Source organism: Diaporthe batatas (genome assembly GCF_019321695.1).
Source record: "Diaporthe batatas strain CRI 302-4 chromosome Unknown Contig00005, whole genome shotgun sequence".
NCBI lineage: Eukaryota > Fungi > Ascomycota > Sordariomycetes > Diaporthales > Diaporthaceae > Diaporthe > Diaporthe batatas.
Genome location: NW_025408552.1, coordinates 1240045 through 1266048, shown reverse-complemented (window position 1 = coordinate 1266048; position 26004 = coordinate 1240045). Strand labels below are relative to the sequence as shown.

At 56.7% G+C, this 26004-nt stretch overlaps 6 protein-coding genes across 6 annotated transcripts; 3 read left to right on the top strand and 3 right to left on the bottom strand.

The window, feature by feature from the left end:
- Positions 1-4941: 4941 nt before the first annotated feature.
- On the top strand, positions 4942-7305 carry KVR01_005331 (uncharacterized protein). The gene is made up of 2 exons (XM_044788368.1): positions 4942-5071; positions 5157-7305. Exon 2 carries the CDS (start codon positions 5220-5222, stop codon positions 6504-6506), a length of 1287 nt encoding a protein of 428 aa, XP_044645776.1. The 5' UTR covers positions 4942-5071; positions 5157-5219; the 3' UTR covers positions 6507-7305.
- A 2230-nt stretch (positions 7306-9535) lies between these two features.
- On the bottom strand, positions 9536-12869 carry KVR01_005442 (uncharacterized protein). Its single transcript, XM_044785341.1, has 4 exons — positions 11551-12869; positions 10844-11491; positions 10119-10787; positions 9536-10023 (listed from the first exon to the last, which is right to left on the bottom strand). The coding sequence occupies exons 2-4, from the start codon at positions 11187-11189 to the stop codon at positions 9812-9814; spliced, it is 1227 nt and encodes a 408-aa protein (XP_044645887.1). The 5' UTR covers positions 11190-11491; positions 11551-12869; the 3' UTR covers positions 9536-9811.
- A 506-nt stretch (positions 12870-13375) lies between these two features.
- On the top strand, positions 13376-16569 carry KVR01_005132 (uncharacterized protein; the record flags this gene model as incomplete). Its single annotated transcript, XM_044787469.1, has 7 exons — positions 13376-14105; positions 14184-14272; positions 14355-14619; positions 14681-15257; positions 15419-15783; positions 15957-16035; positions 16109-16569. Exons 1-7 carry the CDS (start codon positions 14013-14015, stop codon positions 16567-16569), a joined length of 1929 nt encoding a protein of 642 aa, XP_044645577.1. The 5' UTR covers positions 13376-14012.
- Positions 16541-20680, bottom strand: KVR01_005192 (uncharacterized protein). Its single transcript, XM_044786420.1, has 3 exons — positions 19929-20680; positions 17692-19866; positions 16541-17640 (listed from the first exon to the last, which is right to left on the bottom strand). Exons 1-3 carry the CDS (start codon positions 20337-20339, stop codon positions 16858-16860), a joined length of 3369 nt encoding a protein of 1122 aa, XP_044645637.1. The 5' UTR covers positions 20340-20680; the 3' UTR covers positions 16541-16857.
- Positions 20681-20794: 114 nt separating this feature from the next.
- On the top strand, positions 20795-22788 carry KVR01_005163 (uncharacterized protein). Its single transcript, XM_044787045.1, has 5 exons — positions 20795-21388; positions 21496-21569; positions 21632-21870; positions 21951-22338; positions 22407-22788. Exons 1-5 carry the CDS (start codon positions 21270-21272, stop codon positions 22616-22618), a joined length of 1032 nt encoding a protein of 343 aa, XP_044645608.1. The 5' UTR covers positions 20795-21269; the 3' UTR covers positions 22619-22788.
- On the bottom strand, positions 22765-25383 carry KVR01_005063 (rDNA-binding RNA polymerase I transcriptional factor). Its single transcript, XM_044794477.1, has 2 exons — positions 24237-25383; positions 22765-24184 (listed from the first exon to the last, which is right to left on the bottom strand). The coding sequence occupies exons 1-2, from the start codon at positions 25116-25118 to the stop codon at positions 23012-23014; spliced, it is 2055 nt and encodes a 684-aa protein (XP_044645508.1). The 5' UTR covers positions 25119-25383; the 3' UTR covers positions 22765-23011.
- Between the last annotated feature and the right edge of the window lie 621 nt (positions 25384-26004).

The following is a 26004-nucleotide window of genomic DNA, read 5'->3' as shown; positions in this document are numbered from 1 at the left end:
CACCTCGCGTTCGAGAGACGGGGAGACGCCAGTCGAGGCTTGGCACCAAACCTTAATGACCTCCAATGGGAACTTGGTCCCCGTGCAGCCAGGCAGCTCGAATGCCCTCGTCGCTTTCGGCAGCACGGCAGGGAGTTGTAACTGCTGCTGCCAGTGGACTAGCTAGCCCATTCACGCTACCGAGTACTTGACAATTTCGGTACGCCAACTTTCGTAGCGGGAACGCGGCCAGCTTGGGTACCCAGGGTGGGTGCAACTATGTATCTGGCTTCGTTACGTCACTTTTTTTTTGTGCAGCAGACATGTGTAGACTGACCAGGTAGTTACCTAGGTACGTAGGTACCTAGGGAGATGTTAGATATAATTGCAACGGCAGGAATGGATGGCGCCCGAGGCCTTGCCATGGTCAATGGCCTGAATAAAGGACAGACAGATCAAGTGCCTGACCGAGCAGGTTCGAATGGCCCAGCAGCCGAGGCGGAGCAATTGCTCCTCGACGTGTCCCGGTCTCACACACAAGACACACAGGGAAGGGAGAGATCTCGATCGCGGTAGCCACGCGCGCAGGCTACCCCTCCCAGACAGGAAGGACCCCTACATTTCGCGAAGGACCCCAGCATGTGCGTAGTTCCAGGGTCCACACCCAGCCCCACCGGGATCAGACACCCAGACACCCTGTGCCTGCCCTGCGCCCTGCCAGCTGCCAGCTGCCAGCCTGGCTGCCCTGGCTGCCCTGGCTGCCCAGGCTGGCCAGGCCCTCTCGTCGACCGTGACAGCCCGACTGTGGGACGCTTCGTTGGATGCTCAGTCACCCAGTCCGTCCGTCAGTCCGTCCGTCTGGCGGTGCTGTGTGAATTTCTTTCCCTGGACCCCTTGGCCCCAGTTGCCCCATCGGATCCTGCAGTGCGTCACTGTGACGTCCTTAATCCGAGCGCAAAAAAAGCGTCTTTGCCCGGCACTCAGGCACTCCAGCACCCATGCACACCGAGCCTGCGAGCTTGCCTGGCCGTGTGACATGACAGCGTCCCCGGGGCCCGGGCAGGCACAGACGAAACCGCCGGCTCCCACGTCCTGTGTACGGTGTACGGTGTACTAGGCAGTAAGCCAGCTGGCTGGCTATGTTTTCGCATTCGCGATAAGGGAATCGTCCACACCGCCGACCGCCGCCCAGCGCAAAGGGTCTCCTGTCAGAAGGGGGGGGGGAAGAAACACTACGGGATGGAGCTCCATGTCAGCTGTCCCTGAAGCCAAAGCAGAGGAGCAATGCAAGGTCAGGCCTGGAGGGTTACACCTCTAGCTGGCCGAGCTCCACCCCAGACAAGGGCCCCACACGTGTTCCGGGTGGGCCCTGTTCTCGGCGCCTGCGGAAAGCCGATCCTCACCTGAACTCTCGATCAGTCCCCCGAATCTTACTTGCAATCCTGGGACCCTGAATATCCAGCGCACACTCGAGGTATCTCTCTCTGCATCTGCCTGGGCCTGCCCACCGCCTCAGGGCCCCATCAGCCGGCTATGTCACCACTTTCCTTGGAAGCTCGCGGAACTATTCCAAGGAACACCGCCCTGCCGAAACGCGCACAACAGTAACCTGCCCCAACGTCGTGTGGGTCCATTTAGGTTGGCCCGAAGCGCTGGGAACACTCCGACGCCTACACCAAAACAAAACCGCTAGGCCAATAAATCTCTAGCCTGCTCCATCACCCTGCCCTCTGCCAGTGGCCTGCTCATTCTATTTCCAAGGCAGAGCATCATGCAAGACATTCTTCTGTAACAGGCGGAGAGGTCACGATCTGGTGGATGAGAGCGCAGAGAGAAGGCTAAACCAACAGACCCTGGGAGGCTAGGTCTCACCGAAACCCCTCGGCCGCGTAGCCTCTCTGGCCTGAGCCTGCCAAAGCGGAAGTGGGTTGGGCATTAGTGGTCCTGCTCCCATCACGACAAATCCATCATGACCCCAACTTGCTGGCGCGGACCGGAACTTGGCGTGGCCAGCCAGATCGTGGGAAACCGATCCGGATCGTCAATCCCCCCCTTTACACGCCTGACAGATCGCAGTGCAGCAGGCAATGTCATGCTGCGCTGCGGTATCGTTGCGATCCAAAACCAAGCCCGTGTTTACAAAGACTCGTGTCGAAGAAAATCCAGCACGCTCGTGTGTGTGCCCCTGCGATGCTGATCTCAAGAGTGCGCATTGCGACGCCTTGCTGATCCTGTGTTTTAATTCCGGTTCCCAGAACAAAGCCCTACCTGCGATGATGGGAAACTTGCAAATGCGCATGCTCAAAGAGGGGTGCCTCGGGGAGGGGAAATGGACGCATTTCACTTTTGCGGAATGCAGGAGTTCCCTGCTCGGGACCGTGTCATTCGCCCACGAATCTCCTCCCGCCAGAGCTAAACTTTCACCACGGGAGTCTGTTACGGGATGGCACGACCATCCTGCAGCATGGTATGCATTGTCGATGATTCCGGATGACCCTCCTCTCTGGTCATCCATCCATCAGTCGACATCGTCTTGCCGTGAGTCGACCTGATGAGGGAGCTTGGCCGCGGTGGAGCCCAAAACAAGGGCCCTAATGCAAGTAACAAGTAGCGCTACTTGTCCCCAAGTACTCCCTTCCGACCCCCTTGTCGCCTCTGGCTGTCCACGTCCACGGGCTGGAAGATCGCGGCTCAAATCTCAGAAAGCCCGATTATTGGCTGACAGCTTTTTCCTACTTTTTTGTCGACTCTGGTCCTCGAGGTACTTACTCGCACACCCGGCCGAGCCACGCGACGGGCGAGGCGTCCAACACTGAAACGGGCTGACGGGTAGCACGGCAAACTCTGCCCTTGTCGCCCAACGATGAGGCTGTCATGATGAATCGGCGATCGTGATGCCAGATTCAAACTCCCTCGCGCTGGAGCCCATATGACAGGTTCCCGGCGTCCCAAAACCTGGTTTCCCATCGCAGTGCGTGCCCCCAGCTGTCCCGGTGTCCCACATCCCACACCAACCCAACACCACAACGGCTACCAAGTCCTCACACGATTGTGTGACCTGTGCCAGGTACTTCGCAAGGCGTCTTTCCGGCGTGGTGCTCTGTCGAGGGAACCCCCTTATTGGGAGCCTTCTGATCCCAATGTGGATGTATGTCATTTGGGATTGCAGCCCTACCCAGATGGCCCGTCCTCAACCCTGGCCGTACCGTCTTTGGGGCCGGTCCCTGATCATCTAGAGCGACCCTGCAAACCCTGCAGTACGAAAATGTTGTCACTCCTCCCAAGGCGGGCAGCACGGCCAGGTGCCAATGCCCAAGAATACCATCCCAGCAGCCCAGCAATCAATTTTGCCCATTACGTTCTTGCCCATCGACACTGGAAAAGAGCGGAGCCATATATAGTATTATGGCACGCGCCATTCGAAAAATAAGCACCGGCTTAGGCAGGCCAGAGCATGTCGATTGTCGAGTGCCTCCGGGGCCCCGGTAAAGTCGTTGGCGGCCATTTCCGTCCCTGCGGGCGTCAGGGACCCGATTGCAGGAGAGGCCCGGCGGGGGGGGACAAGAACCCTGGGCGCTGCCCGACGTCATTGTTCTCACTGTGGTAAATTCTCACAGCATGGAGGAGCCCCATAGCCCCCAGATTCATGCATGAATATCCGGTGTGGTGCTGGGGCCTGGGCCCTTAATGAATGAGGCCCACGACTCCCAACATCAGAGCAGCCCGCAAGATGGCCGAGGTGAGCGGTCGCGACAGCGGGAGGATCTTCCCCAGGAGTCTTGGGTCCGCCTGAAGGACCAAATCTCATAGGCTGTTGAGTGCAGAAGTGGAGGTCGACCCCAGGCTGCATCCTACGCTGCTGCTGATGTGGATGAGGACGGTTGCGAGCCGGTTGATCAGCTCGCGCATACTCGAAAGCAAACATTCCGGACGCTGCCTTGCTGCACCGCTGGTGCGCTGGAGGCCAGCCAGCCTTCCCCTCAGGGGAGGCAGCGCAGAGGTCATGTGTCAGCAGCGACTCGGGAGAGAAGTTAGGATCAGCATGTTTGGGTGCTCAGCCGCGTGCCCGTCCGCACCGGGCTCGGCACGGAGCCATACGACCCTCGAGGGACGGGAGACGGACAGAATGTTCCGTGAAAGCATATTTTGTCCCAAGCCCAAGGCAAGGACTGGGGGAAAACCTTGCTCGGCAACTCATCTCAGGCAAGTCTGGGAGGATGGGGCAGATTTACAGCGCATGTACTGTTGTTGCTGTGTAGGTCGGCATGAGGCTGCATGCCGAAGGCACCGAAGCACCACCAGCATGGAATCATCATGACAGAGTCTCTCCCTCGCAAGACTTCTCTTGACATGGACAGTCGGTCTTGAAAGACTCTGGTTTGGGGCAAAGGTCGTGTCATCTGGACTCGGGCGCAATCCCGACGATTGTCGGTGACGAGCGAGTGGATGGGAAGTCTCGCCGGCGGGCCTGATGAATTTTACCTTTTCACCAAAATGTGCCGGTGTCTGGGTTCTCAGATCGCGATTTAGAACTGGCGGAGGGTCCTTGGTGGGCGCAACGTCTCCTGTCACCAGGCCCTGGACCTGGGCATGGGGTCTAGGTACTTCGGGACGGGGTCTTGAAAGTACCTCGTCGTGTGGGCGGTCCTCAGGGCCCACCTCAGCACGCGGCAGGGATAGCCCTGGACGGCCTGCGCGCCCCCTCGAGGAGCCCGCGCCAAGAGGGGTCACCCATGTCTGTCCGTGCCTTCCGGGGGGGTATGCCGACAGAGCAGAAAGCCCATCCGGTTTCCTGGTTTTTCCCACCGCGGCCGTGACTTCTCGATTTTGTAGCGGGCCCCCCCTGCTCTGCGACGAGACCCCTCCGCATGGACTCGCACTAGATCGAGACCCTTCGCAGCGAACTCTAAAACCGATCAGGGATCCCGGGCTGGGCTGGGTACCGCCTGGAGCCTGTGTCCACCCGCATCGTCTTTCAAAAAGGAACACTGCCGTCCGTCCATTCCACCCGTCTGCCCCTTCTCCCCTCCCTACACCCATCCTCACGGTCAGTCACACACACCTATCCCGAGCACCTCTCCGGACCATCAATGTATGTTATTGTTGTTGTTGTTGACTTGTCGTCACGACAAGGCCCCGACCTGCCGTCGGAGCTCATAAATTGACGTCTCATGTAGCTGTTGCCCGTGCCCACCCGAGCCCCCCAGTCAGACCCGCCTCCCGCGACAAACTCACTCGCCATGTCGCCCACTCACCGCGACGCCTCGGGGCGCCTGATCTCTATCCTACAGGACTCCAATGAGCTGGATTATGAGCCGCACACCTCCCAGAAGACGGCAGCTCACTCGCAAGCACCGGCGTTCGGCTCCTTGGTGATGCCTCACAGCATGCGCTCTCACGGCTCATACGCCCCGGCTGCACCCCACAGGGAAACCGTGCATTCAAACCCCAGCACACCAGACCTGATGCGGTCCGACTCGTACGACTCTCAGACCAGCAATGATCCCGCGAGCCCCATCACCCCCAACAGCACTTATCAAGAGCAGCTCTCCCCCAGGAGCTGGGCGCAAAACAGCACGGGCTTGCCTGCCCCGGAGTCCTTTCACTCGGCCTCAAAAGCTCACTCTGCTTCACGCCCCGCTTACCGTGGAGAAGCCCGCCCGATCCTCCCTCCGATCTCGTCCTTTGCCAGTCTGCCCAGCCCGCGGACAGCAACGAGCCCGGGTTCGGCATACCCATACGACTCCATGCATCGCCACCACTCGTCCTCCGGTCTCGAGGATCACCACTTTCGTCGCGGCTACGACGCGCGCGAGGACTACCCGGCGTCCGTGCTAGATGGCCCAGCTGAACCCTCCATCCAGAGGGCTGCGGAGCAGCAGCAGCACACTGATTTCAAGCACCAAGCGCCATCCCCGTTGTCGCTGGAGCAGGACCACGCCATGGACCTTGACGAGGAAGATGAGTCGGTCGAGAGCGCTTCTCCGGGCAAGAGGGCTTCCAAGGGCAAGACCTGCACCTCGCCTAAGCGTTATCCTTGCAAGTTCAGGGAGACTTATAGTTGCTACAAGACCTTCACCACTTCGGGCCATGCGTCACGGCACGCCAAGATTCACACTGCAGAGAAGACGGTTCCATGCTCCTGGCCAGGCTGCAACAGGAGGTTCACCCGATCCGACAACATGAAGCAGCACCTCGAGACCCACAAGAAGGACAAGCCGAGGGCCTCGACCCGGCAGACCCGCCGCCCGTCCCTCGCCGCGATCCGACGCCAGTCTTCTTCCAGCAGGAGCAGCGTCAGCCGATTCTCGCTTCCCCGCGACACACCGCCTCTATTGTCGCCGAGCATTGGCTCCACCATGATGTCCCCGACCTTATCCGCTGAGCGCTGGGTCAGGCCTGTAGCCTCGAGAACTCCCAGCAGTGGCCTCGACGCCCTCGCCATGGTCGCCGCGGATGAGAGCCGCGCCGAGCAGGAGGCTTCATACTACCAGCAGTACCAGCAACAGCGACCTCGACAGCAATAGGAACCCCATATCCGGCCTGCCTGTTCCGGACCTGCCGGCAGAGACATGGGCTGCGACTATTTTTTTTTTTTTGAACTGTACATTTGAATTTCTCGGGATCCATTTCATCTCTTCTCCCTCACCTCGGACGGCCAGATTGGGGACACGGATATATACCCAACACGAACTCTTTTCTTTTTTCTCTGCGATCGGCACGGCGCAACAAAGGATACGGACATAGACGGCTGCACGAATACGCATAGCAACCCGGCGTTCGAAACTTGATTTTTACGTTAGCTTTTTGATTTGTTTTATCCTTCTACTACAACGAGGGCGAACGATCTTGGAGCCCATGAGGCGACGAATGGTCCAAAAACAAAAGTGGTCGCAGCTGGATGGCCCCGACAGGCGGTCTGGGCTCTGTGGTGGAGGTCTTTCCCACCTAGCGTGGACGGGACTCCAACATGGCTCTCTCTTTTGTGTACATATACGACGGACAGACCAGCGGTCCAGATGGTCGACGGTTGATGGTATTTATACATACGGAAATCAATGATACCACGGGAGGGGACTCTGAATGTTTTTGCAAGAAGCCGCACGCACACGACAGCGCGGCATAATGCGGCTGCGCGCATATCAGTGGGCGCAGGGGATGGCAAGCGAGAGGGAGAATTTGGCAGTTGAAAATTGGGGGAGGGGGGTGGAAGCGATCGAGCGTTGCTTGTATAAGTTGCGCGACGCTTGGAAACAAAGCGCGAGCCTTTGTCACTTTACTCACTGAGCTTGGCCGAGCAACGAAATACAATCAATTTTGATCAAATAACGAGGTCCCTGAGCAATCTCACTGTGCATTTCATTGTGCATTGTACCTGTTGAGTGACTAAAGAATAGGTACCCAGCTTCGGTATCTGACATTCAATGAGCAGCCAAGTTCAGCTTTGAATTGCTCATGCCGCTCAGACTATAATTGCTCTAATGCGCTAGGCCTCGATTCATCTCATTTGGTCTCGTGCCATAGAACGTCAAATGTAACACGTGCTTCGGGACAGTGAGACGGCGGTATGACAGTCCTCTCAATCTAACTCGTACAGACGTAGCTTCGAGCCTCATACAAGGCCGCGATAACACCCCGGCTTGCATCCAACGCCGGCCCCGGACTGCCATCCTACAAGACGGGGTCCCCACACCCCCAGGTTAGAAAAGCTCTGCCCGTCCAACTGTCGCCAAGACGCCTGCTTTACCCAGATTGTGGTAGCTCCCGCCCGCGATCTAAGCCCCGGCTCCGAAGAAACTAGCCGGCTCCTGCGCAGGAGATGTGTTTTATATACAGACCAGGGCTTTCCACATGTGTTGACCGAGCCTTGGCTACAAACAACAACAACACCAACAACACCAACAACACACCCCATCTTCCGGGGTCATGGGGCCACACACAAACACGAACGAAGTCGGCGCAACGGCCCTGCTCGGACGCCCCTCGGGATTCTCGACGACGATATAAGCTTAATTATTATGTTTGAGATAGATGTTCCTGCACTCTCGATGTCCTCAACACGGCTTGATGACACCCGTTACGTCACTAGCACTGGTCGGTCAGCAGGAGAATACAAATATCCACGTTCGACGCGAGTATCTCAAAGCATTAACCGAGACGTCCCAATTCCAAGATTTGGTGGGATTTCATGTCTATCAAAACGAACACCGATGTTTCTATGCGGCTCGAGCCGCTTGTGACTTTTCAACGGCGGCCTCCTGCGGGAAACTGAATGTGTTGTAGATTCAACAGCTCCCGAACGGCTCGCACCCTTCCGAGTTCGATGAGATTCAGTCGTAGATTCTTGAACCTGGGAAAGACCCACAGTCCTTTCTGTTCATGTATCAGGCCAGCTCGGAACAAGGTCGAATTCATTCCATCCTGTGCGCTCTCTTGCCTCTGTTACACAATATGTCCTGTTTCATGGAGAATGTTGGAATTGAAGGAACTTCTATCTTAGCAAAAGTCGTCTGCCAGAGCCAGCAGTATGTCTAGCAAATCGACCTCTGAGCATCTTAAAGGAGGATATTGACAAGGTTTTCATTAACTCTCTGGGTTACTGGCATTCGCGCGATCGTCAATGGTTCCCAAGTACACCGCCTCCTGAGCCTCACTGGCCTGGCTACCGTGTCATCTGGTCTTTTCGAAAGGAAAGGAATCAATACCCCGTGCACACTTGCTCAGTACAACTTAGCATCGCTACCGCTTCCCTGTAAACGGGCCCAGAGTAAACACGATACCTTGTCCAGCTCCCCCGCCCAAGAAGAGGCAACCTCGCCATCCCAACGAGTTCGGATAGATTGATCGGCGATGAGCTTACGAGCGGCTGGCCAGCGCAGACTAGAGCTTCTCGCTCCCCGGCCCTGGCGAGGCCGACCGCCACCCTCAGCTCTGGGACGAGCTGCTGGCTTGAGGACTATCATTGTCATTATCAAGTGTGTCTGATGCCCCAAGTAAGGCCGCATCTTTGAGCTGTTCAACCCATCTTCTGGGGTCTGCTTGCAAGACGGTCTTGCAACATCTTTAGGACGTGTAAATCAAGAGCCGCAGAGGAAGGGAGAGAAGAGCAATAAGACCGCGATGGAAGTTTGGCTGAAGTTCCCCAGTGACGAGGTTCGGTTGTTGCGGCAGGGCCTTCTCAGAGCTGCCGGAAACAGACGAAGGGCCAATGTAACTCTTCACTACAACATCATCCCAACGCCATCATCCCTTTGTGGTATTGCTACCTCACATCTGAAACACCTAGCTCGTGTATTTATAGTAAGTCATCTCATCACGTTGGTCACTGCTTCCTATTTTCTGCCGCATTATCCGTATGGTGCGTTTGTGCGGAAGGTTTTCCAAATCTATATTGTGTTCGCTCTGGTCTATGGGTGGCAGCCTCAACATGATTGACGCGCGAGACCACTGCTGTACGGTGTTTCAAAGTTTTGGACTCTGTAGCTATCCGTGTAGGCCACACTGGCATTGAGAAACAAGTTGTATGCAGGACAGTGTCACCGTGGAAGCTTTTGCGGTCTGTCTCTGTCGATGATTTCGACACAACAGGTCTATTTTTTTTATTTCCAGTGGACGGAGTGATCGTGAATCCGTCGCACTCCACATATCCTATAAGACAAGCCTGGGTATAAAACTCCTTGCTCAAACTGCGACATCCAGATTTCCTTTCCCAGTAGCAGTTTTTGTCAACCTCCCCTCTCCAAAGCTGCATGTTTAGCACACCCTTAGAAGCCACGCCAGCTGCATCATCACCACAAATAGTAGTCTGGAGTTTGTCCTCCAAGTGTTGTTGCTAGGATCCCGCATCACTGTTCCCCGGCCCCAGCATAGTGGATATGTTCGGGAGACTTCTTGAGGACTCTGTAGCCTCAAGCTCATACGTTGTTTGGCCCGTCCGCAGGGCAGGCATAGGGAGTTCAATACGGTTTGGCGCAAATGGCATCCCACGCAATGCCGCGTCTGCGATGTGGCAAAAGGTCCATTGGTCAACGAAGCGGCGGTAGTCTAGATTATTGGTCAGCGGTAGTCATGTTGGTCTGGCGTAAATAGAACTCTTGAGGGAGGGACCAAGGCGGAAAATTCAAGGGTGAAATACTGACCACTTTCCCGTGAGAAGCGAACCCCCAACCAACGGATATCCAGCGGCACAGTAGTCGCGGAAATCTGCGAAGCATCTCGTTCTGACGACCTCTGCTTGCTTCGCCATGAGGACGGCGACGAGAGGGAGAAGCTCCTCGCGCGGACGGCGTTGGGCGCGCTCCCGCGCCTTCCTATCGCGCCGAGTCGGCATTCTCTATGCTTGTCGTCGCGGTTGCGAAGCTCCTCATGGAAGTCGGTCACCTGGTACTCTCGGTACCGCCGCTCGCGCCGATTGGACGGCTTGTTCGAGTAGAATGTTATGCAGTGGTGCAAGGAGAGTCGGTCTCTCCATAGTTTGATTCTTTGTATTGTTGCCAGGCCTCGCACAGCCCCTGTCAGGGTGTCTGTCCTCCCGTGCGTGTCCGAGAAGACGACATCAACGTCGAAATAGTCGACAAAGTCTTGTCTTCGCAAGTCTCCCTGGAACCGCATCGACCCCTCGATCGAAGTGAATTCATACTTGACTTCGACGACCTCGTCGTGAACCACCGTGCCGTCGGCCGTGGTGTACCTTATCCTGTATGGCTCTCGGAACGTGACAAATAGCTCCATCTCCGCTGGGTCAGAGTAAGGGCGGTGCTGGGCGTGTAGCGTAACAGGTTGCGCCTGTGTTGGGAGGCCCAATGGGACTGCTGTAAGGTTAGCTCATGCTCACTTGGATAGAGACCCTCTATCCGAAACGCACGGAATTGTTCCAAGATCTCGCCTTGGTAGCTGCTCTGCCAGACAACCCGGCGAGTCTCCCCTTCTATTACCTCCCAAGGCCCGAGGTACACTGTGCGCTCGTGCGGTGTGCGCTCGAAGAGAGTAATCGTAGCCTGGTAGCCCGGGGGCCCAAGGTCCAAGGGACGTAGTGAGGTGGCCGGGAATGACGGCTCGTAGGTTGCGCCCGAGGCGGAGGAGCTTGTCGGCGTGTGCGTGAGATGTGAATGTGTCCGGCCGAGGGAGGGACCGGCCAGGGACGAGGAGACGTATGATGACGATGAGGACCCGGATTGCAACGATCGAAAAGATCGACTGGAGGAGGCCATGGCTGGGAGGGAGCATCAGTCCCCGGGCGTCCTGAAGCCCAGCTGCCTCTGAGCCTCGCCAAAGGCAAAACTAAGGTGAGTTGCAGTCGGTGACGGAGGGCATGCTATCGATCCCAGGAGTGCTAGCAGCCGCGCGGCCAGGTTCGGAGTGTGTGGTCCTTCACTGCACGAGGCGGTAGATATAGGGGAGATGTGTCTGGGTGGGCAGACAGCATGCGGCAGAGCGGACAGGACCTGGCAGACCGGGAGGCTTCCGTGGGGCAAAACAACACGGGCAGACAGAGGTGAAGGAGTGACGACAACTACGTGCCAACGAGTTAGGGTCGGCAGGGGATATTGGCCGGGAGGTGGAAGGCTTCACCTTGGAGAGGCAACCGTTGAAGGACCCCGGATCAGCTGGACAGATCGAGGGCAGCGATTAAGGTTGCGACAAGAAAAGCATCTCCGTCATGGGCCGAGCTCGAGGGTTCACGGTTGTGCTGTTTGATTTGTTTCAGGGCGGGCCCCATCGCCGGTGCAGGCACAGTCTGGCAGTCTGGCAGACGAGGTCGAGATCATCAAGCTGGGCATCTTATCGGAGAAAGAATGATTTGCATTGCTGTTTGTTGCTTGCTGCTTGCACCCTGTCGTGGTGTAGCCCCTGCTCCGAGGCTCTTCTGGCTCCTGACTGGCGGTTGCGTCGCCCGTCGGGCCTGCCTGGGACAGGGTGGTGGTGATGTTGCCGAGCGTACTCCGCGCAGGGCATGCAGGCTGGCAAGGACAGTAGAGTTCAAGGGGAGCGGGGGCATTATGGGACGCCATTGGTGTTGGCCCGGGGGGTCGAGATGTTCTCAAGGGGCCCCCCGACACGGCCGTGGACCAGGAGCATGGCGGGATGCAGCAAATAGAGCCCGGCACACGAGCACATGCCAGAATCCGACGACGGGATTGCACCGTTGCATGGCGGACGGGCTAAGCCGTTCCGGGCGGGCTGCAGGCCCATTTCACCCCGTCCCAGCCCGTCGTGGTGGTTGTCGTCTTCCAGCCACCCTGTTCGTGTGCCCCGAGGGTTGAGCCCCCTGAGGTTGCATGGGCAACTGGTCCGGCGGCGAGGACGGGTGCCGGAAGGACGCAGGCACGAGACGGTGGGCGGTCTTTTAATAGAATGTTGATGAAACAACCCCAGGAGGAGACCTTGCAGTGCTGCCCATCTAACATGGGCCAGTAATGCGCCATGATTCAGGGCAGGTTGTGTGACAGCCCAGAACCAGGCTGCTGGGTACGGGGTACCTGCTGTGTAATCTGTATTAGCGCGCACGAAACATCAGGCTGCCAAGGCTGGGAGTGGTGGTGCGGATGCAAAACTTCAGAAACATATCGCCAATGTCTGATGTTTGTCTGATCCGTTGTTTGTTTGCCCGCCTCTATTTTTACCGTCTCAACGGGCGGAACAGACGCAGCCGAGAGCCCAAGACCGGGGCTACACCCGGGTGGGAAGTGAGGCTCTATAATTATCACCGACTCTCGTTGTGGTGATGGAGAAACAGCAGTCATCTCCGCGATCCGGTGCGAGCCCCGGTGGGTTGTGTTTGTGACAGCTCGGCTGGGACCGATTCGATCGAGGTGGGCAGGTGGGGTGCCAGGTAGATTGGCTGCCGTAGGCTGGGGATCGACGACCCGTCTGGAAACCCTGGAAGTAAGTACCATGTACTCCGTACCGTGGGTGAGGTGAGGACTGGACGGACTAGTCTGGTCTGCCAGCCGCGCGCCCTCGACGGCCAACGTCTCCTCGTCTGTCGCACCTGCCCACCTGCCCACCTGCCCACGTGGGCCCTGTGCTCATGCTGGGGCTCCCGCAGCCCAGGCAGCCAGGCAGCTGGGCAGAGCAGAGAAAGAAAAAGCAAATTGGCTCTTGTACCACGGTATGTGCGCGCACACGGCATGTCCAGCATATTGTCTGCATGATAAATAAACGCCACCCACCCAAGGAAAGAGGCGACTGCGTGAGCAAGGCTGTGGACATGATAGGCAGGTGCAAGCGTCCATGTCTGTGTCCGCCAAGGTGAGCTGGGGTGAAGACTGTCTGTTCTCCTGCCACTGCCACCGCCGCCAGGCTATTGTTTGATCGGACCGTAGTGCTTAATGGGATATGCACCCTGCTGCCCTGTCGTCTTGGGGCCCAGGTCTTTAGCCGGCCAACATGCGGCGACTGGCTGATGTTTGCTGAATTAAACTTCTCGCTCGGATTTATACGTTTCGACGAGCCCGGCCCCGTCCACAATCACACCTCCTCCGCCGCCGCCCGTCCCATGGATCGTCCTGATCAACCGTCTGACGGCTTCTTGACCCAGATCAAGGTCCAGGTCCAGGCCCATCTCAATGTGCATGTCTGATGTGCATGTCTAATGTCCATGTCCGATGTCTATGGTGGTACCCACACTCACCCACACCCACACCCGCACCCACACCGATACCCACACCCATACCCATACCCATACCTCGACGAAACCACCGCGCACATACAGCTACAGCTACAGCTAAGCTCCAGCTCCATCATCCATCCAATCGGGACTCCTGGCCTGCTGTGACCCGGCCACGGCCTTGCAGCCTCGCAGCTTCTCATACATGATCCTCTACTCCTGCCATCAGTATCCTGATCCTGCTATTACTCTAATCTTCCTGCTCTGTTGGCCCCACCTTACAGCACCTGCCCGTGACAGACCGAGTGTGGAATATTCTGTTCAGAGCCTCTGTCACCTCCTATCTCGCACCATGCCCGCTTAGACATATACGATAGATACTCTCTGTTGTTGAGGTCTCAGACATGACCAGACTTGTGTGAAAATGCCACGCAACATGTACCCAGACGATGTGGAAAAGAAAAACCGTGGATTCCTGGGCTTCGACAGCTCTGCACTGCCCCAGAGGGACCTACAGGTGAGCCTCCTTCTTTATGCCGATACAGCCCTGAATGTGGGCATATGACCATTTCAACTCACCAAATCCCGCTCCCAGGACCGTCAGCAGCTACGCTACGAGCTGGATTTGAATTCTTGGAACCTGAGGATCTGGGGTGTTGCTGCCTCCGGCTTTCTCACCGACTCGTAAGTCTGTCCCCACCGCTGCTGTATCTACACTGTCATCCCTATCATACACGACGAGCCCTGGCCGCTGACAGCATCATAGGTACAACCTATTCGCGAGCAATGTTATCCTGACCTCAATCACTTTCGTCTACTTTCCCGACAAAAGGTGGCCTGGCCTTGTCATAAACCTCGTCACCCTCTTTGGCTCAGTCTGTGGCCAGATGCTCTTCGGCTACCTGGCTGATCGCTACGGACGAACGAGGCTGTACGGCATCGAGCTTGTCCTTGTCATTGTCTCAACCATAGGAGTGGCCACGAGCAGCTATGGCTATGGCACCCTGTCGTTCCTAGCCCTGTTCACCTGGGTCAGCCGCCTCTGCCAGAATATATCTCGAGTGACCAGCTACTGACAGGTAATTCAAACAGTGGCGTTTTGTTATGGGTATTGGAATCGGCGCAGAATATCCCCTCAGTGCTGTCATCACGTCAGAATGGTCCAGCACCTCGTCCCGGGCCACCATGATCTCCTCCGTCTTCATGATGCAGCCAGTCGGCCAGGCACTGGCTCAGCTCGTCGGCCTTTGGGTGGTCATAGGACAGAATAAAAAATACGATATCCAAGGCATGCAGTGTGGAATCAACGATAAGTACGAGAAAGAGTGCAAGCAGGTCATCGACGGGATCTGGAGGATCGTCATCGGATCTGGCTGCGTCCCGGCCGTCCTAGCCATCATCTTCAGGTTCTTCCTCTACGACTGCGGCCTCTATAGCTTGGAGGTCAAGGCAAAGCCCGGGACTGCTTTTCGTGACACACAGAGAGTATATGGCGCACCCCCCGCTGCTGTGACTATTGACAGTCCTTATTCCCCTGGTGGCCACCAAGCACAGCCCTTTCAGTTCATGCCGGTGCAATTTTCCAAAGAGGATTTATACAACTATTTCATCACAGATGGAAATTGGTACTATTTACTAGGAACCAGTGCAACATGGTTCTTCTTGGATGGTGAGTGGCCCCTCGGACGTGTACTGTCCCTGGAAAGATTGTCTTCAAGGGTCAATCAAAACGTGCGATGGGATGCGCAGGCAGCATCTCTCCAGTGTGGGCATGGCCGTCAAGTACACCTGACCAAAATTCCTCGGAAGATGCTAACTTGGACTGTGCAGTCAGCTTTTACGGCTTTTCCCTAGACAAAGGCAGCACGCTCGCAGACCTCTGGGCAACAAGCTTCAAGCCCACCATCACCCCTGACCTGTCTTGCTGGAACTCGACCCTTGACGGCGGGAACTCCACAATACCCCTATGGAACCAGAATGGCATACCAGCATGGCAGACAGACTATGCTCACCCGTGCTCGACAATCTACGATACACTGATCGAACAGGCCAAACAGTACCTCGTCACCGTGTCTATCGCGTCAATCCTCGGCACTGCGTGCTACACCTTCGCGGCGAACCGCCTGCACCGCAGGCGCTTTCTGACTACGTCATTCTTACTTCTAATGGCCCTTTTTCTAATTACTGGAGGCGTTGTAAGTAATTATCAAGGACAAGACACGTTTCTGTACTGTACGAAAGAGGCATGGTTTGCATGGTGAAGAAGTCTTCACTTGGCTAGATTGCACCAGGCACTCCGAACAGCATACAGATCCCACCGCTGAGTAGATACATGGCCGTGAACACGACTGATATTGATATATTGCAGTACTATGGCGTAGCTCACACATCGTCGGCCCCAGCGACAGTCCTCGGTGTCGCGATCTGCCACTTCTTTTTCAATTTCGGTACGTGATTTCCACAGCTCCTGAATGACACCGTTCCAGCAACGAGAGCCCCTCGACTAACACGGCACCACAGGCGCAAACACCCTAACATTTATTATACCCGCCGAGATCTTCCCGACCACATACAGGTGCACCTGTCACGGCATCTCCGCGGCGGCGGGCAAGATCGGCAGCATGGTGGCCGTGCTGGTCGTCTACGGTATCAACGCGGGCTACAAGTCCAACACGCGGCAGGGGCTCATCTTCCTGCTCTTCTCCCTCTTCATGGCCCTGGGCGCCGTCTGCTCCTGGGCCTACCTCCCGGACATCCAGCGGCGCGTTCTGGACAGCGAGACAGGGAAGCCCCTCGGCCTCGCCAACAAGAACCTCGAGGTCCTGGGCGAGGGCCGCGAACGCGCCAGGAGGGACGGCGAGGTCGTCACCATCCGGGAGAAGCTGCGCGAGCTCAGGAGGCGGAGGAAGGGCGCGGGGTTCTCGCTGGGCTCCACCCCAGCGGAGCAGGAGGCTCGGGGACAGGATATCGGGATGAGATAGATGGATGGGCATGTATGTATGATATAGAGGCACTGCGCTTGGCAGCCAGAGATTTGGAAATTGACAAATCCTTCTCAAGAAGCATGGCAACGTAGGCTCCCGCGGTTCCGCATCACAGAGCGTCCTTCCGGGGCCGGAACCTGCACTTACACTTTGCTGCAATTGCATTACTCACCTCAAGGGAGGGAGCAACTGTTTTCATTGACACCCGAAAGTATTGAATGCGTGGTATATCATGCAATTGGCCCATTTAAACCTTTTGTTTCGGCTGATATACAGTGGTCAGCCTCATCTCGCCGTCCCAGCATCGCTCTCCCCACTAACGCTCGCGCTCGCATCCGACAGTTCACCACCGCCGCCAGGGCTCCCACCGGTTCCACCAACCGGACTCCCCGCCTTGCTCGACTTGCCAGACCCGGAGCCGGAGCCGGATCCCGAACCGTTCAGCGCCCTCCTCTGCGGGACTTCAAGCCGCGCGACGAGCGACCCGCCAATGCCCTCCTCGCCCTCCCTGTTCCCCGTCGCGATCCGAACGTTGGCCATCTCCAGCGCCTCGCGGAGTGTATCGCCCGTCTCGTCCAGCGCGGCCAAGAACCGCGCCAGCTCCTTGCACAGCTCCCAGTCCTCCTCCCTCATGGCCCTGCTCAGCAGCCTGACGCTCTGCTCCGACGCGGACGACAGCTCGTCGAACGTGTGGAGGATGAGGAGGTAGCCGCCGGCGGTCTTGAGGCTCCCCCGCTGGAGGCTCTCCTCGAAGAGCTCCTGCGGCGGGGGGAGGTAGGCGAACAGAGTGCGCCAGGAGCGTACCTCGGTCTTGCGGGTGCATTGGACCACGATGTCCAGATACTCCTTGAAAGACGAGAGCAGCGATAGGACGCGAGGGAGGATTGCGCTCTCGGGAGGCGGGGACGGCGACATGTCCACTTCTTCGTCGAGGACGTGGTGAAGAAGGACCTCGAGCGCGTGCGCAAAATACTCAAGATGCTGATATTGTTGAGCCAGATAAAGAGCTGCCAATGGCTTTCCGGCGATGAGGTGGTAGCGTAGGATCTCAGGCAGGAAGAGGTTTGTCTAGGTTGATGTCAGAGACGTGGGCAAGGTGAATATCTATGCGGTACTTACCCGTATCGAGAAGCGGAAGAATGAGAAGTTGATATCCCTCCTCTGGACAAGATCTGGCTCAACGCCAAGGATGATGGCTTTTTCGAGTAGGACCGAGAGTGGGTAGAAGTCTATGCTTATAGCAACAGGTGGAGGGAGTTCGCGCTGGTTGTCGCCTGAGATTGCGTTCAGGACCTTTTGCATATCCGACCAGGCCTTCAGATCACCACCGTCGAACATCCACAGAGAGTTGAACAAGTCCTCATTCTCCGCTTCTGCTGGAATATTAGTGCGAGGTGGGCCAATCGGGGCCAGAAAAGGCTGGTCCTTCATGGAGACGTAATACTCGACATTCTGCGCAATGACGCGCATGTCGTACTTGAGCTGACCTTCGTCATTCAGTGAAGGTTGCAGCAACACGAGCTTGCCGTCCACCAGAAATAATACTGATGCGACAGCAACATCCTGAGAAGGATCACCTTCGACGAGGTGATGTTCTGGCAATACCCAGCTCAGGCCTCGTACTCTAGCAGGAGATCTGACAATGCCGTGGAAGGCAATCTGGCCGACTTGCACGAGGCGAACTGAGTTGCCGAAAGGAGCGAATATGAAATGGTACAGGAGATTGTCGTAGGTGTATACCAGAAGCGAATCTTCTCCCGAGGGGGTGAGGAGGACTACCGGTGCGGGCATAGAATGCACGTAGACGATAGATGCGTTGTCCAAGTCCTTCTCACGCGAGAAGAGTCGTAGCTCGTAGGACTTTTGGACTTCTACGGCAGCCACCAGTACGTTCTGGTACCAGCACATGCCACCTCTGACTTGAAATTCATTCTCCATGTCTGGGTTGGAGAATGTTTTCCACCGGCCGCTGTTGACGCTGTAATGAGCAAGGCCACGCCGGCCAGCAACGGCCAGATAACGTCCATCTGACGATATGACCGTGCAGCGTACTGGCCACTGGTTCAACAGATAATTTGCGGGCATCCTTGCCGTGTGCCAGAGGAAAGGCTCTGCTGAGATGGTACTCATGTCTGGTAGATCGTACCCTCTGTATATCATCACGCTCGAGGTGGTCTGTAGCACAGTCCGGAAAATGTTCGAGGAGCTGTAGCACCCCGTGACGGCGCTTCTCGCCATCTCCAGCAGCCAGAGAGCCTCGTGTCTCATACCGACCATGAGCATCTCTGAGCCGCCTCCAAGCCACGAGGCGTCTTTGATACCGGAGATCCAGTGCTCATCGTGCCTAGACACGAGATTTTGGTCGACCCCGAAGCTGCTGCTAAGAGGCTTCCCGTACACACTCCATGTCGCCCATCCCTTCTCGTAACCTGCAAACAGACAGTACCCGTCGGGAGAATAGCTCAAGGTAGTTAATGCGCCTGAGTGGGAATCCGACACAGACAGCCTGTGGATGTGAGACGAAGGAACGTTGCCAGAGTAGTCTCTGACCGTATAAACACGGATGGCGCCGTCTTCGCATCCGAGTGCTATGAGGGAAAATCGTGCATTTATGACGGCGTGTGTCCCACGGTCTTGTTTGCCTTGTGGGGTATGAAAACAATGGCCCTTGAACAGCCTTTTCGGGTCCATCTCACCAGTCTCTGGGTTAGGTTGGCCCTTTGGCGTCCGCTGGACGGCGTAAGCCTTGCCGTCACTTGTGATCCAAGTCGAGAGGTTCATCGACCTGTCATTCGTCATCTCGATCACGGTCACTTTCTTTCCGAGCCACACCATCTTGCTCAGGAGCTCGGTGCTCGTCTGGCTGCCCGAACTGTCTGGACTCCAACGTATGCACTGTACCGCGGCTGGCTTCCGCGTGGCCACTACCACTTCGTCATCAAGCGCAAGGGCACTCACTATGCCGGCATCTACCTTGATGACCATGCGAAATCGCACGCTGATATCGCGAACGCCCTGGCCCTCCCCAGCGCCCCAGAGTATCTGGTCAGGAGCAGTATGTCCCGGGCCACCCCAGTGGCTTTGGCGCCGTCGCTGAACATTGGTATGGCTGGTGAAGTAGGGCTTGTATACTCGCGACTCGGGATCGGTGGCTAGCGAATAGGTAATGAGGAAGCCCTGGCTGGTGCGCACGACGAAGATGGCCGAGTCGGGTCTGAGCAGGAGATCGAGGTTGGTGCCGTAGGTTTCGAGGGAGGTTTCGGATCGAACAATGACAGCAAGTATGACAGTTGGCTAAACACAATGTGAGCTCTAAATGTGGGCATCCGAGGGCTGGGAGGGAGTTGGCATCGCACCTTGGCCTGCCATATGGTCATGGAAGTCGCAGTGATGACGGCAAACAAGTGACCGAGGCGCGCAACGCGCAGGGCCAGGATAGGCTCCTTGAGCGGTATTGACGCAGGAACAGGGGGTGGCTCATTGCTTGTGGAAGCTTCTGAGGCCGAGTCGAGCGAAGCGTGCTCTACCGAGTTGATGGCGGGTGTCTGGGGCGTTATTGGGGTGACGGGAGTGGGTGGGACAATGTCATAGCTCGAGGCCGAGGCGGAGTCCGAGGTCAGGAGGGAAGCCTTGTCAGCCTTGTCTGTGGCATCCTCATAAGCATCCGGGGGAGGAGAGAGGCCATCATGGGAGACGACGAGGTTGAAGTTGGCAGTCTGGGTGCTGCTGGTGGCATAAACTCGAGGTGTGCCAACGGGCCAGTACATGGCTGGCTGTTGGGAGCCAAGAGACAGGTTGTGTCTTCATTCGTGCCAGTTCAATGGCTGCTGTATCGGTTGAATGGATTGTGGGAGTCCACTGCGAGCACTTAGCTCATCATGATTGGCCTCTGTGTGTGTGTGTGTGCTGGTAAGTTCTACCTGGGTGATTCCAAGGTTGCAGAGAGATTGTTGACATTGACATGTGGTGAGTGGTTGATACCTAGGTAGGTACGGAGTAGTGTGGGTGGCCTCAGCTCAGCGAGGCTTCCTGTTGTTTGCGACGGCTGCGGCAGGTTGGGATCAGCTCAGTGGAGCTGACAGCCCTGCCTCCCGCCTGCAGGGAGGGCCACGGACTCGGGGGCCCAATGGGAAACCCCCAAGGGTCCCGAGCCTCTGAAGCTTACCTCCAAGTCCGGCACTAGCAGGCCAAAGAGCATGAATTGGAGGAAGAAACACGATAGATACAACAGAGCCGCATTGAAATCTGATATAACTGGGCAGCTCGTACTGTACAAATTGCAGTCTTGGTGTCCCTGGGCCTCGTGGTACGTTGGCGAAGCTCAAGTCGTCTTTGTACTCCGTACTTCCTTTCCAACACCCATGACACAAGGCAGATGTGAGGTCTCCCGGTTACTGGATCGCGTCCCCCCGTTTCTCCCGTCTTCCTCAATAAGGAGCTGGTTGATTTCCCCAGCCTTGCAACCACAAAGGGAGCACCTGGAGGACTCGGCAAAGCTTTCATAATCTGAAACTCGTTGACGGTCTGGGAGCATATCAAGGGCCAAGCTGCTCCTTGGTGCGTTACGTGCAGCCATCTCGAGATCTAAAAACCGAACCCTCGGAACTGCGCCTTCTCGCTGAAGACGAGTCCCAGACACGTGCCACCAAATCACCACCCTTTGTCTCGGTGTCTGTCCAACGCCGCTTGCAGCTGAGATGGCTCCTCTGAAGCCTAGAAGTAGTATTTTTAAGCAAAACTTTGCAGCCCACTTCAGCCAGCAGAGAGCTCAGGCATATTCCGACACAACATCCTCAAGAGGTGCCTCATCCCACAAGTATGTCCCCTGGCAGCCCTGCATCGACAACCGTGCCCGCCATCTCCAGAAAGTGGCCATCATGGCAACTTACCTGACCTTATGGCATACTGATACATGGTTTTCAGCATCCGTTCTATTGCGTGGAATCCTCAAGGTAGCTTAATCGCCACCGGTGCTGCGGACAAGACGCTACGAGTCTGTGAGTGCGATGGAGCCTCACCATTGATGCTGTACAAATTCGGTAGCTGACCAGTCCTCCAGGGAACCCGGAGAAGCCAAATGTTCGCTTCTCCACCGAGCTCAAGGGCCACGCAGCCCCGATCGAGAAGGTCGCCTTCAACCCCGTCAAGGACGCCGAGCTCTGCTCCGTCAGCAACGACGGCGTCGTCAAGTTCTGGGATGTCCGCACCAAAGCCTGCATCAACGAGGTCAAAGGGCTCGGCGAGGCCTTCACATTGGCCTGGCACCCTGACGGCAAGTCCCTTATAGTTGGTACCAAGGTGAGATACACCTCCCTACGACCATTCCTGGCGCGCGGGCACCCCCTTCGGTGACTGACTACCCACCGTGACTGCCGCAGAGCGACAAGCTCCACATCCTGTCCCCGACGCAGTCGGCGCCTCTGTCATCTCACCAGCAGCCCGTCCAGACGAACCAGATCTCATTCTGCTGGGGCGGCAAGAAGGTGTTCGTGTCGACGGGCGAGGGCAAGGTGCGCGTCCTGTCGTACCCTGACCTCCAGCCCCTCATGCACTACAACTACGACCGCTCCAAGGTCGACGGGCCCGGCGCCACCGACGAGTACATGATGAAGGGCCACACCTCGTCCTGCCTGTCGGTCGAGCTGAGCCCCAACGCGCGCTACCTCGCCTCCGGCGGCACGGACTCCATGATCTGCCTCTGGGACACGCAGGACTGGATCTGCCAGCGATCGTTCACCGATATGGTTGGCCCGGTCAAGAGCCTTAGTGAGCCATCCCGGATCCTGCCCTATCTTCGGTCCAAGATGTTGTGCTGACACCTCTTCCTCTCACAGGCTTTACCTGGGACGGGTACTACGTGGTTGGCGGTAGCGATGAGGGCACTGGCATCGAATGTTATCACTGCGAGTCTGGCGAACGCGTCCACACCTTCAAGACGGCCAGCCCTTCTCCCGTCGTCTCGTGGGCCCCGACTAGGTATCACCTTGCATACAGCGACCTAGGCCAGCTCCGCATAATTGCAGCGGATGTGCCAGATAGGAAGTGACAGGATAGTGGTGGTGGTGATGATGATGATGCAGCGAGGAGGGATTATGCTGCACGGCTGTCACAGATCAGAACACACAGGTGTGTAGTTTCAGCCTGGAGATACCCTTGTAAACAAGACGAGATGTCACAATATATGCCCAGTGGTTTTCTTCTAAAATTAATGTGATTTTGCAGATTTTGTGTTACACATGACTTTTCAGAAATGGGTCAAATGTAGCTCCTCTGGTCACATCTGCCGCAGCCAACACAGCCAAATTCTCATAACGTCTCCGAACGAACGCTGTTCCATATCCGATGCTTGGTATCTGTACCCCTTAAACGCCTGACCAAATGCTTTTATGCCTGCGCGTCTTGCCCCTGTATCTCGAGGTCCTAAAACGCCTCTGACCGCCTATTGTCTTCCGCTCCCCTCGTCGGTCTCTGTGTCCTCCTCAAACGTCTCCATGCCCTCGGGAAGCTCTTCATCATCACTCTCATCCTCTTCATCATCAAGACCCGGGAAAGGATCGTAAGGTATGTAGTCGCCGTCGACCCAATGCCTGCTCTCGGGAAGCTGATAAGGGTCGAAGGGAAAGTATGGCGTGAGCTGCAGCCAGCTTTCGTCGTATGGGTTGTGGCTCGCTGTCTCTCGCAAGGCCTCCACGCTTGAGGATACATACGAAGAGAGATAAATCCGTCGGTTCGCGTTGATCTTGTCGTGGACGTACATGAAGTTCAGGTGACCGGCAAGCTTGGCGAACTCTTGCACAATGGTAGGATGACAAACCCGCAACGGGTTGAACGCGGACCAGATGTTCGCGCGGAGGAGTGGGCGCAGCTCTTCCATCCACTCCAGTTCTTGGCCCATGTACGAAGCAGGATCCTCAGGATCGACGAGGTCGGGCTTGCCGACCACCAGATCGCGCCATCGAAAGCAGAAAATGTAGAGGAGGCCCTGGAAGAGAGCGTAGTAGGGGGTGAATCTCCTCAAGTCTGGACGTGCAGTCGCTTGGTGTCTATAACGATATGAGTCGATGTGCTTGATGAGCACTGTGCATATCGTCCGCACGGACTCGGCAGGAACCTTCTTCCCGCGAGCTGCGAAACTGGCCAGATAGGCGGCGGCATTCTGCCTCGTGACCATTGAGTTCTGATTGCCGAACGCAATGTCGAGCAGGACTCCAGCAAACCGGTCGGTGAGGTCCTCGGAAAGCTGGCTGAAGTGGAAAATGAGGAACTGCGTGTGCCGACTCGAGTATGTGGGAAGGATTATGTTCACAAATTCTGTAAGCATGTTCTCGAAGACATCCCTTGCAGCATCAGAGTCGGGGTCGGCGAAGATAGGCTCGTAGAGCTCGAAAAGGCTGTTCATGATGAAATCCATCTTCTGGATATGCTGCGCCGCCTTGAGGATCTTGCCGCTGAGCTCATGGCGATCATCACTCTCGTCACTTGCAACACTCTCGACGTCACTCATATCATCTTCGTCGGGGTCATCCGCTCTGGAGGCTTGGAGCTGCTGGATCACACCCGCAGCGATGTCATCATCGACCTCATCCAGGTCGACTTGGATTTGGACATCAATCTAAGGCACTGTAAGCGAACAGCCGAGAAGGAGGGGAGATGGCATTGCCCACCTTGACAAGTCGATCGGTGATCAGCTCCATGATCTCAGGGCCCATGTCCGGTGCATATTCCCGCAGACGCAGCAGGTTCTGTACGAAGGCCATATGAATGCTCTTGGACTCGTCGGAGAAAGGGAATTCCTTGTTGACCAGAGACAGAAGCACACGCCTCGCGGCGGGGAACAGCTGCAGAACGTGGGCAAGTGCTCGATGGAGGCGTCGCCTCATGACATCGCAGCTGACGTCGGGGAAAAAGCCTGCCCTCCACTCAAACTCCCTGAAATACCGGAATCTTTCCACGAGCATGCTGAGAACATTGCTGAGATAGATGGATTGGCCGGTAACGAGGTTGGCCAGGAAGTCGATATAGGCGTCCACGAAGTCGTCAGGCCGGCCCAGCCATGGTATGCTGAGGACCTCGTGCACGAGGCCTGAGCAGGATCTTCCGAGCTGAGGTGCGCACACCTTGAGAGCCTTGACGTAGTGTATAAGATCGGCAGGGTCGACCTCGTCGTCGACCTGGCTTGAAGTGGGGGTCTGCCTCCGGCGTCGGTCGTTCTCGAAGATGCCCTTCAGGGTGTCATAGCCTTCTTGATCGCCCATGCTGTTCTCCTTCAGAGCCTTGACCACTGACTGCTTGATCTCTTCGACCTTCTCCTTTGACTCGGCCGGTGTTGCCGGGGCAATGCTCTGCACGGTGTTGGAGTTCATGTCGAAAACGACGGTCTTGCGACGCTTGGTTGGACTCTGCGGGTCGGCGTCTTGGTCTTGTTCGCCGTCTCTCACGCGACGGCCCAAGGTCGTCAGACTCGTGCGCAGGATGCTCTTCAGGGCAGAGCTCTTGGCGGATGGCGATGACCGCCGCTCTGCTCTGACGGGTGTATGGGTGGCCATGGGGGAAGAACCAGATTCGCAGTTGGTCAATGCTGACGTCGGGGCCGTCGAGGATGCCTGATGGATCAAGGGTTCGGATTTTAGGCGTCGAGCGAGGCGGGGTTTAGGGTTTTTGTGCAGAGCAGATGGGACATGTTAAGGTCCTCCAGCAAAGACAATAAAGCTGCCTGGGTATTGTTCCTGTTAAAGCTGCCTGGTCTGAATGGCAACGAAGTTGTCCATTGGATCGTAGTGGTGGGCAGGGAGGGTTGGAATTCCAAAATTTAGCACGCGAGGGAGTGGAGGCAAAACCCTCCTCCTCAAACTCCGCTTCACTCCCGCCGTGGACCCTACAGTACTAGAACGCGAGTTGGCCCGTGCGCATTCAGATTTTGGGTCTACTACTAAAGCACGCGTTTTGCCCTTTCAAAATTCTGGGCTTCTATGCCCCTCCGAACTGACTGCCTAGGTATTGCCGACCGGCCAATTCAAGCAGCACCAGGCAGGTGGCTGGAAGATCCAGTTGAACACTGTGTGTATCATGAGAAGCGCCCTCGGTATGTTCACCATAAGGACGGGAGGCGTGGGTTTGCTGGCTCATTGTCAACCCATTATGACAATCCTCTTTTGGTGACAGTCATGGTCAATTTGTCAATTGCACCTCATAGCGTGCAAGCTTATATGATCAGGGTCCGGCTACTGCCCGCAGAGTTTGGGATTTCCCTTGTCGAACCACGACACAGGATGGTAATCAGAGTTGCTCGCGTGCCCGTACTGCCCAGCAAGCCCAGGTCGTGACGGCGCCAACATCCCTGCTACGGCCCGTCCTTCACGGGCTGAGCACAACAGCACGACCAGATGAGCCCCAGAGCACCAAGCCCCTCCCCGGTCAATGGAAAAGGGAAAG

Coding starts and splice junctions, on each gene's coding strand:
- KVR01_005331 (XM_044788368.1), top strand. CDS start 5,220: ATGTCGCCCACTCACCGCGACGCCTCGGGGCGCCTGATCTCTATCCTA.
- KVR01_005442 (XM_044785341.1), bottom strand. CDS start 11,189: ATGGCCTCCTCCAGTCGATCTTTTCGATCGTTGCAATCCGGGTCCTCA. Junction 10,788..10,843: donor CGAGATCTTGGAACAATTCC/GTGCGTTTCGGA, acceptor ACCTTACAGCAG/TCCCATTGGGCCTCCCAACA. Junction 10,024..10,118: donor TCGCTTCTCACGGGAAAGTG/GTCAGTATTTCA, acceptor CCAATAATCTAG/ACTACCGCCGCTTCGTTGAC.
- KVR01_005192 (XM_044786420.1), bottom strand. CDS start 20,339: ATGTACTGGCCCGTTGGCACACCTCGAGTTTATGCCACCAGCAGCACC. Junction 19,867..19,928: donor TGACCATATGGCAGGCCAAG/GTGCGATGCCAA, acceptor CATTGTGTTTAG/CCAACTGTCATACTTGCTGT. Junction 17,641..17,691: donor TCTTCCGCTTCTCGATACGG/GTAAGTACCGCA, acceptor ACATCAACCTAG/ACAAACCTCTTCCTGCCTGA.
- KVR01_005163 (XM_044787045.1), top strand. CDS start 21,270: ATGGCTCCTCTGAAGCCTAGAAGTAGTATTTTTAAGCAAAACTTTGCA. Junction 21,389..21,495: donor AGAGGTGCCTCATCCCACAA/GTATGTCCCCTG, acceptor CATGGTTTTCAG/CATCCGTTCTATTGCGTGGA. Junction 21,570..21,631: donor GGACAAGACGCTACGAGTCT/GTGAGTGCGATG, acceptor CCAGTCCTCCAG/GGAACCCGGAGAAGCCAAAT.
- KVR01_005063 (XM_044794477.1), bottom strand. CDS start 25,118: ATGGCCACCCATACACCCGTCAGAGCAGAGCGGCGGTCATCGCCATCC. Junction 24,185..24,236: donor TCACCGATCGACTTGTCAAG/GTGGGCAATGCC, acceptor ACAGTGCCTTAG/ATTGATGTCCAAATCCAAGT.